General features: G+C 26.0%; 2 protein-coding genes across 8 annotated transcripts in view; one reads left to right on the forward strand and one right to left on the reverse strand.

Moving 5' to 3' along the window:
• Positions 1-15,944, reverse strand: part of LOC127286015 (kin of IRRE-like protein 3) — a 567,542-nt gene that overhangs the window by 204,845 nt on the left and 346,753 nt on the right. The window contains exon 1 of one of the 7 annotated variants that reach the window (XM_051312292.1): positions 9,093-9,165. The exons of the other annotated variants lie outside the window; for them this stretch is intronic. Within the exon in view, the coding sequence (XP_051168249.1) occupies positions 9,093-9,105 (13 nt within the window). The 5' untranslated portion in view covers positions 9,106-9,165. Of the gene's footprint in view, positions 1-9,092; positions 9,166-15,944 lie in introns of those variants that run through there. 7 annotated transcript variants of the gene reach the window in all.
• LOC127286011 (uncharacterized) lies at positions 9,339-10,910 on the forward strand. Its single transcript, XM_051312278.1, has one exon. The coding sequence runs from the start codon at positions 9,572-9,574 to the stop codon at positions 10,841-10,843; it is 1,272 nt and encodes a 423-aa protein (XP_051168235.1). The 5' UTR covers positions 9,339-9,571; the 3' UTR covers positions 10,844-10,910.

Consider the following 15,944-nt stretch of genomic DNA (forward strand, 5'->3'; position numbering starts at 1 on the left):
AGTAAATAAATAATTTATATTTCGGATTAGCATTCTTTGGAACAAATAAATTTACACCGGTTTTACAGTGAAATTGACAATCGAACGAAACATTTTTTTTTTTCGATTAATAGTTCTAACTTTTGCTAATTGTTTCTAATTCAAATAATAAAAAAAGTTCATGTTTAAAATTTTTTTGTCAATGGTCTATTTAATTACAAAAATTTTGAGCCCAAATAGAGCACAAACGGATGATAAATAAAAATTCTACACTAGATTTAGTGAACAAAACAATTTTTTCATTTTTAGTAACCTCTCAAGTGATTTAAATTTTTTTTTTTTATCATGTGACAACAGTCCACAAATTTATTCTACTTTGTAAAAAAAAATGTTTTGTGCAATAAATCGAAAAACCAATTTCGTAATTATAGAAATAAAAAAGAAAAAACGTTTTCTGTGAGATTTGTAGGAAAAATGGAAACTATAAAATAAAGTTATAAGCTAAGGATTTAAAAATCTCTAATCCAGAGTTTTTGGAGTGGATAATTACGAATTCAGAGTCAGTTTTTGAAATTCAAAATGGCGGATTCAATATGGCGAACCAGTGGCGCACATTGGTTTTCGGAGAAGGGGAGCGGCGCTAACTTCTTGGGACCCCCCCCCTGCAAAAATTCTGACAAGCAAAAAAAATTGCATGAAGGCGTAAAGTGTCATTTCCCATGTAACTTACAAATGGTTTCACCCTTTTTCTAAAAACAAAACATTTTGATAATTGTTTAATCAAAGTTAAAAATACGCGTGTTCATGCAATTTTTCAACTCAATATGTTTCAGCTCATTTTTATATGTAAAATTTTAATTTTTTATTTATATTTTTATCCACACTCTGGACACCACCCACCCTTAGACCAGGGGGAGCGGCCGCTCCCCCTGCTCCAGCCGAGTGTGCGCCACTGTGGCGAACAAAATTTTATAAAAAAAAATTTATCTCAGATTTATAAAATTTTGTCCGCCATTTTGAATTTTCAAAAACTAATCTTGGATTCGTAATCAGCAACCCTGAAAACCCCCAACTAGTAATTTTTGTGAATTTACCTGAGATTTAAAAAATTTTGTCCGCCATATTGAATCCGACATTTGGAATTTTCAAAAACCGATCTTGGATTCGTAATCACCGGTATACAAAAAATCACTAAAAATTATTCAAAAACTTGTTATAATATCTAAATTTTAATATCAAAATTTGTTACTTAAATATACATTTATATTTCAATGGGAAAACTTTAACTAAAACCAGATTTAGAGTTTGACTCTAGTAATTAGCTGAAGATATATATTTGATTTCCAAATTAAATACATATTTACATGCAAAGTAGACTAAGAAAGATTCTAATTACAGAGATTAAATCTTGGAACATTTCAAATTAAGTTTTCAATGGGATTTTATTTTTTTTTATATATGGAATTAGTGATTATAATATACACACAATATCTGTTTGAAACAATCTTTAAAATTATACAAAACCGAACACGATAATATCATAGCATTACAAAAAGCTTTTCACATTTATCATTATAAATTTTAAGCAAAACTTATTTTAGGCAAAATTTTAAATAATTTATGTCAGTTTTTCAAAATTCAAAATGGCGGTCGAAAAAATCAATTAAAACTAATACCTGGAAATACTATGAATATTTTGCAAAAAGTTTTAGAGTCTCCATTAGATTAAAAAAATGAAATAAAAAATAATTTTAATTTAACCTAAATAAAAAGAAATTTTTTTTTAAACGTAAAACTATCACTAAACATAACCTTACTTTTTTTTCTTTTTTTGACGTAAGGTCCCCTCTCTCGTGAAGTATCACAAATATAGATTAATCGGAAATTAGGATTTAATGAACAAAAATTCATCGTTAAAAAAAAATGACCTAAGAGATTAACATCTCTAGAGTCTTAATCTGTCTAAGCATAAAAAAAAAAAAAAATTCGCCCTCTTAGAGCAATAAAAATAAAATGATGATAAGTGACTTTTATGATGTTCAAAGTAACATTTTTTTATGTCGTTATAAAAATGTAATAAACTCAACTAAATTTTTATTTTTTTGTAATTATTATATAATATCATTATTAACAAATTGACGCTGCTTGTGAAGACATAAAAAATGTACATTATTTTTATATATATATATATATATATATATATTCTTATTGTGCATTAAAACGTCAACAGTAGATAATTACGATAAGTCGGTGCGCAAAAAGGAAGGAGAGAGAGAGAGAGAGAGATGTACATTAAAATATCTCTGCACTTACCGCAGAGTGAAGTTATTCAGTATGAAGTATATATATAGGCAATGTATTCTTTAGTGTTCAGTATGGCATAAGGTGGATCGATAAGAACGTCATCTAAGGGTTGCTTGCACGCAAGCATTAAATTTTAGAATATATATATATATATATATATATATATATCCCGCTGTCAATTTGTATTATCTATGAAAGATTACTTTTTGTATTTTAAATATATTTCTCTTTTCAGAAACAAATTCATCATTTATTTGTTTTCTATTCATAATAATAAAAATATAATAATAAAATTGCAAAAATATAAATTTTCCTCTTAGATTGAGAATAACATTTCTATATTGCTACGATGTTATGCCTAACAAGTAAAATCCGTTAATGCTTCGCTACAGTTTCGAGACGCGATATTTATACTCGGACAGAGCATCAAACTACTACTGCGCTTGCGCCACTACAACTCTCTCATTGGTAGAAAAAGGCGCCCTTATTTAAAAGACATTAATATGAGAAAATTTTTAGAAAACAATAAAAAAAAATTTTAAGTGTTTTAATCGTTTTTACGTTCAGTTATGTTTTTTATTCAAAATTGATTTTTATCCATTATTTTAAAATTATTATCAAATGGAAATAATATTAAAAGTCTTAACAAAAAGTACTTATAATTTTAAATTCAGAAAAAAAGTTTATTTTTATTAAATAACATAATAATTTAATAAAGTACTTTTGCATGGCTTATTTTGGATTATTTGCATGGATTATTTTCTAAATTATCTCATTTTCTAATGAGCTCCAACCATAGAGTTCTAATGGCATCTAATAAATGTTGCATTGATAATGTCAAAAATTATATATCTTAATTAAAATATAATTAATTAATTAATTAGCTTACTTTAATTTAAAAGTTGATTTGAAAAAAAAACCTTTTTAATAGAAAATTATTCCTAGTTAATATTTTTAGTAAAAATTAATCTCACAATAATTTATAAAAATTAATATTGATTACAAAACATAACCTAAATATAAAAATAAACTTAACACACACTTATTAAAGTATTTTAAATAAAAGCGCCTATTTCTACCAATGAGAGAGTTGTAGTAGCGCAAGCGTAATTACATTTGATCTACGAAACAAAAGGGAGGGGGAACACACACCATATCAGTGATGGATTGTACGTTAACATAACCTCAAAACTGATAAAACAAAATTATTATTAAAATTAATTGCAATTTAATTTTAATTATAATTTTCTTTGAGTTAAAATGTTAATAAAGAATTTCTCAATTTTGAGGTTATATTAACGTGTACTATTCCTCCTTAAGGCAATACTAAAATGTTTTTTGATTATTTTCAAATCATTATATCGATTTCTATGGTAAATTGCAATCTACATTAAATTCCGCATAATAAAACTGAATTAACATTCTTCAAAATTGATCATTTTTTTTTTCATTTCTATTGTAACAAAAAAAACGTATTTCAATTATTTCCGAAGTGGTATAAATTCAATAGGGGGGAAAAAATGTCCTAAAGGAAGGAAGAAACAAAATAAAAAAAAAATTTCCTATATATATATATATAAAGGCGGCTTGCGATGTACATAGCAAAAAAAGCGTCGTCGCCAATTTGTAGGAAAATTGGATTATGTCGTTTAGTGTCGGTCGATAAATTTGCGCCTGTATATATTTGCTAAAAGCCAGTGGAGTGAGATGGTGAAAAAGAGAATGTGTCTGTATATATTCTCAGTTATGTATGGACTTCTATATATATATAAATGTGTGTATAATACATACATGTATTTCACTGGGAGAAATACAGAAAGTCACTTTAGAGAAAGGAAAAAAAATCAAGGAGTAAGAAAGTGAATAAGAAAATAAGAGAGAGAGAGAAGAGAGTAAACGAAATGAAACTGTACAAGTGGAAAAAAGTGTAGAAAGAAAGAGAAAAGACCAAACTGATTAATTTCACACTTTTTTTTCTCTCTTTTTCTTCAATCTCAACAGAGGCTAAAAAGCAAATATAGTCAAGGATTTGAAATTTGACATTTTTAAAACCATATTCTCAAATATACATAAAAATCTCACAAATCTTTTTTTGATATGTCACAAACTGAAAACATTTTTGAAATAAAAATTTATTCTCACTACCAAGAATTCTATATCCATGTTACACTGTTTCTGTAACAAATATGTATATATTATTTTTTTATTTTCACTAGAGTTGCAAAAAAAAAAAAAAATTTGTAATTTTCGTTAATCTTCAGGGTATTTTTTTATTTGTAGATTCTAAAAAAAAAAATTGGAATCATCAAGATTTTTTTGTTAGAATTTTTATATTTTGCCAAATAATTCATTTATCCAATAAAAAATTTTTACCAAAATTTGCATACTTTATTTATTTAAATAATTTATTATTAATAATTAAATCATTAGTTCAGCAATTATTTAAATAAAAGTTTAAACAATAATATTGTTGAAATAGTAATTTTATATATAAAATCATTATTTATTTTTATACTCAAAATTTTGGGCAAAAAAATTGAAAAAATATTTTAAAACCAAAAAACAGTTTTAAATATAAAAAAGGTTAAAATTTTCAAAAAAATAAATATTTTGTTCAATTGTGATAGACTTGTGTTTTTTTTTGCACAAATTCATTTTTTGAAAAACTCAAAATTCTTGGGCAAAAAAAAATTAAAAATTATTTTTAAAACTGCCTAAAATTATGATATTTAAAAAAAACCTTGTACCAAATTATGATGTTTTCTGTGTAAATTCATTTATTAAAAAAATCCATATTCCGAGCAAAAAAACATTTATAAAACACCTAAAATTAACATTTAAAAAAAAAATACAACAAATATTGCACAAGTCGAGAACAATTAAGTATAAAATATTTTTTTTTTTTGAAACTTTTAATTTTTTATATTTAAAAACGTTTTTTGGTTTTGTTGTCCGGAATTTCAAGTTTTTCTTTTAGAAAAAATGATTTATTGCACGAAAGAGAACAATTTGGTTATAAGATTTGATTTTTTTTTAAAATTTTAATTGTATAAACATTTTAAAATTGTTTATTAATTTTTTTGCACGGAATTTTGAGTTTTCCAAAAAAAAAAAATAAATTAGTACACAAAAGAACATAAGTTGGATACAATATTTGATTTTTTTTTGTTGAAATTTTAAATTTCTTTATTTAAAAATGTTTTTTGGTTTTTTTTGCCTGGTATTTACTTTTAAAAAAGAAAAAAAAACTAATTTTTGCAGAAAAAACAAAATTTTGTGACTTAGATATGTTTTTTAAAAAATTTAAATTGTAGATGTTTTAAAAATGTTTTTAATTTTTTTGTCATAAAATTTTAAGTTTTTCAAAAAATGAATTTGTACACAAATGTGCAATTGTTATATAAGATTTGTTTTTTTTTTAATGTTAATTTTAGACGTTTTAAAAAACAGGGAGTGAATTACGTAACTTTTTCCGGATCCTATATTCCGTATTCCACATTCCGGATCCTATATTCCGTATTCCACATTCCGGATCCCACTATTCACATTCCGTATTTCGGATTCCACTTTCATAATTCCGTATTCCAAATTCCGGATTCCACTTTTAAAATTCCGTATTTCAGATTCCACATTCCGCATTCCACTTTCAAAATTCCGTATTTCACATTCCAGATTCACATTTCAGAGTCCACATTCCGTATTCCACTTTTCAAATTCCGTATTCCGGATTCCATTTTTCACATTCCGTATTTCGAATTCCACATTCCGGATTCCACATTTCACATTCAAAGTGCAATACGGAATGTGGAATATAGGATCCGGAATACAGAATTTTAAAAGTGGAATCCGGAATACGGATTGTGAAAAGTGGAATCCGGAATACGGAATGTGAAAAGCGGGATCCGGAATATGAAAAGTGAGATCCGGAATACGGAATATGAAATGTGGAATCCGGAATTTTGAAAGTGGAATCCAGAATCGGAAATACGAAATTTTGAAAGTGGGATCCGGAATGTGGAACTTGAAATATGAAAAGTGGAATCCTGAATACGGAATGTGAAAAGTGAAATCCGGAAAAAGTTACACTGAAAAAAGGGTTTGGTATTGACAACCAAACGTTTGATTGGTATTTAATCAACCAAATTTTTTTTGTTAAATCAACAAAATTTTGGTTGTCCCAATCAAACTTTAGTTAGGACCACCAAAATCCTTTTTTTCTAATTTTGGTTGTGTCAAACAAATTTTGATTGAGATAATTAAAATTTTGTTGATTCAACAAAAAAATTTTGGTTGCTTAAATATTAACCAAACGTTTGGCTGGCAATACCAAACCCTTTTTTCAGTGTACGTAATTGACCCCAAGATTTTTTCTTTATTGCACAATTTTGTTATTTTACTTAAAAAATGTATTTTTTCGAAAATCACTTTTTAATTGACACAAAAAACTTGTGTTACACTTGCTCTCATAACTAAATTAAATTACATTATTCAAAATTATTAGCTTGATACATCGTGTTGTAAGTTTTCATTTTATAGTCTAGTATTGCAACAGATGCACATTATACCCTCGCGTAGCTCTTGTTATCTGAGAAATATTTCTACAGCAGTAAATTTTAAACAGGTTATATGAGTATATATACACGAAGGATATTACATTTGGTGCATTTTGATAGATGCTCCTCTCTCTCTCTCTCTCTCTCTCTCTCTCTCTCTCTCTCTCTATTAAATAATTTTTAAACTCGTAAAATTCTGATATATGAATGCAAACAAATATTACGAGATTTCCTTCTAGTCGATGACACACATATTTTTACTGGAAAATTTACATTTGACAAATCTATGAATATTATTTTTTATTGAAACAACAATAAATTATATTTTCCTTTTTAGTGTTTGGTTTCTTTATTTCATTTTTTTTTTTTGTAAATTTACTTCTACCTCGAAAAAGCAATTTTTTATTAATACGCATAAAATACACGATAGAGATTATTTTATTGCGGGAAGAAATAAATCTTGAAAAAATAAAAAATTTCATAGAGAGAAAGAGAGAGGAGTGATAATCGGTGGAGCGTTTTTAAGGGATTAATCAATAAATAAATGACTAACGAAACAAAAGCGGTTATTAAAAATTTAATCACAAAATTTATGACAAAATCGATTATACAAAGTTAATTATTGTAGAGAGAAAAAACAATTAAAAATTTCTTTTTTTGGTGAAACAAAAATTTCACATTTTTATTTACTTTATGGAAACCAAACAATTTTAATAAAAAATAAATTCAATTTAAAAAGCAGTGATTATTATTTTTTTTTCAATAAATTTTATCATATTGAAAATATTTAAAGTGCGTAGAAAAAAATTGAAGTTACATTTTTAGATTATTTTTTTTCAAAATTTGTTTTTTTATTTTTGGACACATTTAAAAATTTTTTATTATCTATATGACATTCGCATAAATTATTTAACGAAAATGTGTGAAATTGTAAAAATTGTAAAATATAAATTTTCACGCACGATATCGCTCTTTTTTTTTGTTGACACGAATAAAAATTATTGATTTATTTATTTGCGCGCATGAAAAAGATGAAATTCATATATATGTGTGATTTGTTTAGTCATTGTGTTTGCAACCCTTAGCAGAAATGATCCTGAAAATTCCAATTTACTATATAAACGCGCGCGTAAGAGAGAAAACCCGGAGAGAGGAAAGGTTTACTCGTGCAGAAATAATATATTTTACTGTTCTTTTTTTTTTGCCGAAAAAAAAAACGGAGAACAAAACACTGAAAGAGTTAGCGAATTGGTATACTGTCTGCCATTTCTATTTTTAGCATTTATTTTTCATTTTTATTTTTTTTAATAATAAAAAAAACGAACATGAATTTATTTCAGATTGATTGTATATATATGAATCATGTTTTAGAGAAAAATCTAACAGTGTGGTTTCAAGTAAAATGGATGGATTTTTAGGTTTGAATAATGGATTTTAAAAAGATTATATTACGTTACTTGAAATTTGCCAGATTCTACATCAATTTTTAATAGCAGTTGGTTTTCAAAGAATAATTCTGTAAAAAAAAAAAAACATTGAATTTACCAACCAGGGAAAATTTTTATTCTAACCAAACATAATGCATTTGAATTAAATAAAAATATTTATATTTCGTCTTCAGAGATAAATATAACTATTCAATTTGTTTCAAAATGAAAAATTTTGTTTGCAGAAATATATTTTTTTGAAAATAAAATTTTTTAGAATTAAAAAATATTTTAAATAAATATTTATTTAGCTCAGTGAAATTTACTTTTTTTCTCGTAGATTTTTAAAATAGACAAAACTTTAAATTTTTAAAAGAATAAATAAATAAATTTTTTTTAATTCAGTTTGATTTTTATTTTCAAAGTGGTAATATAACTCGCACACGAAGAAATGACTGAAGAGAATAAAGATTAGATATTAATGTCATAAATTGAAAGTAATTAATGATAAAGTGAGTGGATAAAGTGTTTTAATGAAACAAAAAAATGTGAATATCTCTTTCACTTTAATATTCACAATTTTAAAATTCATTATTTTTATAATGCTAAAACAACGTAATGGAAATTGACTTAAAAAAAATTAATTTTTAAAAAGGCTAAAAAATTACAATTTTTTTTTTAGGAACAGTTTTTTTTTAATTTGAGAATTTAAAATTAGATTTCAAAATTAAAATTTTGCAAAAAAATTTTTAAATTGTAACAAAAGTTAACTATGCTATAAAAATTTAAAATAAGCCTTCACTGTATGATTCTTTTTATTCTTTATTACCTATCAGATTCATCTATTTTTATTAAAACCAATTAAATGTAATAAAAATTAAATACTTCAGTATAGATTTAATAAGTAAAATTTAAAACACATTTTTATCTTTTAGTAAATTTCTTATATATAATTTCATGTGCAATTTTTTTTTTTTGCAACAAAATCACATGTGCGCATAAAATTGACCAGAAACCTTGAGCTAATCCCCACTTTATACACTGCTCCCACTAGAACATCAAACCTTCTCTTAATGACTGTCTCATTCACAGTGACCACACAGAATCCGGATAATAATAACACATGCTACACGCTAGTGAAGTCAATCTTTCTTACTAGGCAACTTACAATCTAAATTTGTCGACAATTGTAGTTCAAAATTCACAAAATTTTTTTTCCCCTCTTAATTCAATAAAATAGAAAATTACAAAAAAATATTTCCAAATAAAAAAAGTGAAATTTAAAATATCCTCCTCTTGCAAATAACAATGGATGACGAAATAGTGAATGATAAAAAAATGACAGAAAATACAGATGATATAGATGAAGACTCAAAATTATGGTTAGAGGAATATTTAATACCAAAATTAAAAGTAGTATTAAATCATGAAAATAGTGTAACAAAATACGAGGTAAAAAGTTCCGAGCCATTACTTATGTCAAGTATGATATTTCTCGAATTAAAATTAATTGATAAGAGGGAAGAAAAAAATTTTCGTCTCGTACTAAAACGACCCCATAGAATTGAATTGATGAGACAAGTTTTTCAAGCCGATAAATTTTTTCACAATGAAATTTTATTTTATGAAAAATATCAAAAAAATAGCAAAGACTATCCAAAATGTTTCTATACAGATGAAGATCCACCGATAAATTCTGTGATTGTCATTGAGAATATTAACGAAAATGGATATTATCAGTGTCCCGAGAAGGTGAATTTAAAAATGAAATACATTGTCGCAGCAATGCAGGAAATTGGTAAATTTCATGCCAAGGCCTATGTACTTAAACATAAATCGCCAAGGGAATTTTTTCAAATAGTCAATAATATTCAAGAAACAAGATATGAATATAGAGAGAGAAATTTTTTTCCAATTATGATGAACAATTTAATGCCAAGAATTATTAAGTGTTTACGTGATAAAAATTATGATACAGTGTTTTGTGATGGAGCTGAGAAATTTTTTGAAAATGCATTTGACAATTGTATGCGAGTTGCATTGAATTCAAAAATGTCATTAGCCACACTTTGTCATGGTGATTTTACGGTGAACAATGTTTTTTTCAAAGAAAGTGAATTTGGTGTTAAAGCAATGCTTTTTGATTTTGCAATGATATCCTATGGTTCACCTGCTATTGATCTTTCGACATTTATTTATTTAAGCATGTCACCAGATGATATACGAACAAAATTTACACAAGTTTTTGATGCCTATTACAATTCATTGATGGATTATTTTAAAGAAATTAATTTTTCAGAAATGCATTCCAAAGAATTTTCAAAAGAAAATTTTTTAAACAACTATAAAAGATATGCAATTTTTGGTTTTATGATTGCCAGTTTTTATTTACCAATTATGCATGGAGTGGAATTGCCAAATTTTGATTTTTCCACAGATATGGAAAATGCCGCGGAACATTTTAAAGACATTGGTGGCGATAAATTTAGAGATCTTTTGATGGAAATATTTTTGGATATGAGAAATAGTGGTTGTTTAGATCATATTGTGAGCAATAAAGAATTAAATAATAAGCTATAGATTGTAAATTATAATAAATAATAAGATGTAAATATAGAAAAAAATAGAATTTTGTCAAAATTGAAAATTTGTATCTTTATTTTATATTTGAAATTTAATTAAATTTTTTATAAATTGTATTATGACGCTGAAGTTACCAACGTTGATTCGACGAATCAACGAACGAATTTTTCGTTTTCAGTTTTGTTTAAAGGCCAAGAACCAATTTTTTTAAATTTAAACTTCTTTATTTTGATCCCAAATACATCCTTAAACACTAAAAATCCTTAACCAAGGCGGGGAAATATTCAATCCCTTAATAAACACGTGTGAATTTTGAAATAAATAAATATTTGCCCAATTTTTTTTATGTTTTTTAAATTCATCTAAAGAATGTAAATTTATAGTGAAGAGTATTAGGGATTTTTCTTTTTTATTTAAACTGAATATAATATTGTTTTTTACTTGTAGAAATAAATTGAAATTATGAAAATTGCCAAGAACTTGAAATAATTATCTCTATTTCTTTCTCAATTTTTCTCTCACTCTGTAATTGTAGATGATTTTAAAATGATGACACACTGCAATTAAAATTAATTTTTGCTTCGTCATATAGCATAAGTAATATACGATTATTTAACATTCTTGTCAAACGTTTCTGTCGACACAGCAAAAACTGTTGTTATTTAAATATGTGCAATAAATACTTATTACATAATTAAAAACTATAGGTGATTATATTCATATAAACAACATTTTTTGCTTTCTTATAAAGAAAAAATTATTTTACAAATTATTTTTTATTACAAAATACTTCCCAAATGCGAAAACCAAAACGACCCAATATTGACCCAGCATTGTCAAATCGGGCATCAAGTCTGGGCAGACAATACTGAGCCGAATCTTGTGGTGTTAACTGCGGTTGGACGTCGACAACCAAGTATCAGACGCCATTAGTGGGCCAATCTTGTCTGCCATTAGTGGCCCAGTATTGTGACAGAGTTCGGCCTAATTATGGCAAATAAAAATTACCAAGTATTGGTGCCAATATTGGCCCAATAATGGGACGAATTGATCGCCAGTACTGGTCCAGTAACGTTTGCCGTACTTCGGCAGACATTACTGGGCTAACGTTGGGCCGTATTGGCAATCTTGATATTTCGCACATGGGTTTGTCAATAAATCATTTAATTCGTTTCTAATTGTTTAAGAATACGTGAAAACCTCCCACGTGACCTATTATGGGAAAATGTATTTTGGTAGTATAAATCTTACTCTACAATGAAAAAAGATTTTTGTCTAAAATTACGAGGGATGATAGATTTGGGTACAAGGAATCTTGGTGTTCTCCGAAAAATGCATAATTTTACGTCCATGAAGTTGGCGTTGACTCTCAGCGTCGAAAATTATTTTTCACGGGACCAAAAATATCAAATCATTTTTAAAAATGTTTTGGATTCACATAATACCTTAAAAAGTATTTCTCAAGGTATTATTTTGACCGAAAATCTTACAAAAAAAAAAATTTGACATTTTTGGTCCTGTGAAAATAAATTTTCGGCGCTGAGCCAACTTCATGAAGGTATAATTTTCAATTAAATTATTAAAAACAGAAGTTTAAAAAGTGAAATTTTTGAACGAAAATGAAAACAAACATGGCGGAGAGTAAACAAACGTTGCGTGAGTAACAGTGCTGCAGAAGGCAGCGACAATGAGAACTAGTGACCGCTGAATGAACTAGGAAAGAACACATTTGTTTACTATTTACTGGTTTCTATTTTTATTGATCAATATCATAATTAAACATTCTTGTCACATTCTTTCAACTCTATATTTTTGTAGAAAAAACCTCAGCTTTCAATAAAAAAAAAGAAATCGTACCTTTCACCCCGAAAAAGTCAAATTTATTTTTCAATTTCATTTTTTTTGGCCAAAAATTTTTTTTTCAAAACTGCGTATTACCAATCGAAAGAGCATCAAAAAACTTTCGAAACTGTTATTTATAAAAAATTTATTATTTTAATATTTAAGAGAAAAAAAAATTAAAACATGCGATGTATCGTAAAAGCCAAAAATTTTCACCCCCTCCCCCTCGGAAAATATTGGACTAAATGAAAAAATATTTTTATTAAAAATTACTACAAAAGCCAAAAAATAAAAAATTATCATTAATTATACAAATTTCTAGTAATAAATAGAGATTATTTGATTTCTATCCAAGTGTAAAATATTTTTTTACAAAAAATATGATATTTCAAATTTATAGAAAAAAATTCAACTTGTTTTTGAATAGAGTAAAATCGCAATTATTTCTACAAATTTTCATTAAAATTACATATATCAATAGATTTCTTTTTCAAGATAAAATATTTTCTATAAAGAAACAAAATTGAAAATTATTTTTTCTAACACACGCACCGAAAGTACACCATTTCTTACCTGTAAAGGGTGAGAAAAGTATGTCTTTCCCGGCGAGCGGAAGGGAAAGTTACTTTCCCTCCCGCTGACGTCACTGACAGGGAGGAAAAGTACTTTCCCTCCCTGTGACGTCACCAGCAGGGAGGGAATGTAACTTTCCCTGTCCGTAACGTCAATTTTTATTTCAGTTGTTTATAGAACATTAAGAAGAACAAGAACAGTATATTATTGAATTTATTGTCAAACTATCGATTCGAAATATCGAGTTTAAGTTTAATGTTGATATTTCGATATATCGAATCAAATTTAAAATCGATAATCACGTAAACAATAGTGTACACTTTCTCCGCTTGGCGTCTCTGTACGTTTGTTGTCATTCTGTCAATTCTGTTGATTAGTAATAACATAATTTAATCTCAATGTAGTCGACTTACTATAAAAGTTATATTTTTCGCTAAAATTTAATAATAAAATACCGTTTTTAGAAAAATTAACATTTTTTATTTTTAATCTATGTACTTTCGGTATGTGTGTTAGAAAAAATAGTATGTGCAACTCGAGAGGAAAATGATTTCCGTCTCGTGTATTTGCAGTTCTCGTCTTCGCTCGCAAACTCTCGCCTTCGGCTCGGGCACTCGCTACGTATCGAACTGCAAACTACACTCGCGGAAATCAACCATTTTTTCTTTAAAAAAACTGAACATTTCTCTCCGATACAAAAAAATGTTTTTTAAATTAAATACAATTAAACATTATTAAAAATTTAAAATTTTAAATTTAGGGAAATTAAATTTTTTTTTAAACTTAGAAAAATTTGCAGTTTTTTTTTTAAGTAAAAAAGAATGTTAGGTCTTGTAAATGCGACTATAAAAGATAATTTCATTAGCTTTAAATTGGTACTAATATTTTTTGCTGTAAAAAATAAATTATTGAAATATTTTTTTAATTCTTCTAAATAGAAAAACAATATGAACCGAAAGTTCAAAACGTCCAAATGAACGAAATATTTTTTTTAAATCTATAAATTATTAAAAATTATGATGACCATGTAAAATAAAACAGTAAATTAAACAATTGTCAAATTAATAACTTCTTGTTAGATATTTTAAACAATATTTTGTAATAAAATTCGTATACTTAAAGAAGTAGCAAAACAAATTTCGTTCATATGAACGTTCAAAACTTTTGGCTCATAAAACAATTGCATGTAATTATTATTTATAAAAAATATATATATCTAACCTTAATCGGCGATCGATGTATCACATATTTTGGATGATTAAATTTTCCGGAGACAAGAAACGATTTAAAAAAAAAATATGCAACACACCCGAAATTAGATTTTAAAATAAAAAAACAAAACATTATTTCTAAAGATTTAAGTGATCGCGATCTTAAGAATTTCGAACACTCACAAAACAAAAAATTTACTAAAATGACAAAAAAAAAATTAACACTTAAAATTTTTTCGTTCGCGAATTAAAACATTCGAACACTCCCGAAGCTATTTTAAATGTGAAAAAAAAGACAGAAAAATTTTTCTTTTAATATTACAAAATTTACGCACTTTAATCACGTCTAAACAGGTCAATGCACGAATTGCAACTGATTGAATTATCATTGGTATTTTCCATCCGCATTGTTTACGACCTTTGGCATAAAGGTATAATTTGTACTTTAAAATGTAAATATACAACTCGGTATGCAGGTATAAAGGTAATAAAATCCAAATTATAATCCGTTAAGAATAATTGTAGAAATTTTTTTTTAACTATTTTTGGAAATATTATTAAATTTGCCGTAAAATAATTCTATACTCAAGCTTTTTTTGATAAATTAAAACGGAGATATAATGTAATAAGGAAAGGTGCAATTTCAATTTTTAGTGAATTTACATTATTTGATTTTAATGGGCTACAGTTTTTCTAGACAAGTGTTTATAAAAAATTAAAATTAAGCAAAATAAAATCTTGAAATTTCATCTTTAAAATAAGCCAGAAAACATTTTAAAATATTCAATGTTTATTAAATTATAAATATTTTACTAAAACAATGCATGGACGGTTTTTAACTCGCTCGACTCACAGCTGACTAACAGGTCCGTAGTTGGCTAAAAAAAGTTAGTGGCGCTAAAAGGGGCACCGACGTCCGTGTCAAAATAATATATATTTTACTTTCTTATCATTATCATTTATAATTTTTTATTAAATTTATAATTTTTATTTTCAATTTGATAGAAACACAAACAATTATTTAAATACCATTAAATAGTGCTGTTTTGTTTAAATTTATTTTTTGTAAAACTGAACATGAAATAACAATTTACACTTTTTCATATTTATTTACGTTTTACAACTTTGAACATAATTCAAGACTGATGTAAAGGGAAATACTAGTTTTCTTTTAATGTCAATTTATATTTTGACTTTGTTAATGGTATAAAATGAAAATTTTGAAAAAAAAACAATTTATTAATTAACAAATTTTATAATAGAACATGAAATTTTTTAAAAAAAAGGAAATTTGAACTACTACTACAATTTTCAATATTTTTCATCGACAATTTTATTTTTTACACTTTTTCTTATCATTCTAAAACGAAGCTAAAGTACGCAACGTTTATGATAAACACTGAATATTTTAAAATAAAAAATTCTATAATTTTTTGCCTAAAAAAATATTTTTTGTAGTTTTTATTAATCAA

This window comes from Leptopilina boulardi, unplaced genomic scaffold (assembly GCF_019393585.1).
Source record: "Leptopilina boulardi isolate dan_hultmark-lab unplaced genomic scaffold, ZJU_Lbou_2.1 LbouV2_342, whole genome shotgun sequence".
In the NCBI taxonomy this organism is placed as follows: Eukaryota; Metazoa; Arthropoda; class Insecta; order Hymenoptera; family Figitidae; genus Leptopilina; species Leptopilina boulardi.

Coding starts and splice junctions, on each gene's coding strand:
- LOC127286011 (XM_051312278.1), top strand. CDS start 9,572: ATGGATGACGAAATAGTGAATGATAAAAAAATGACAGAAAATACAGAT.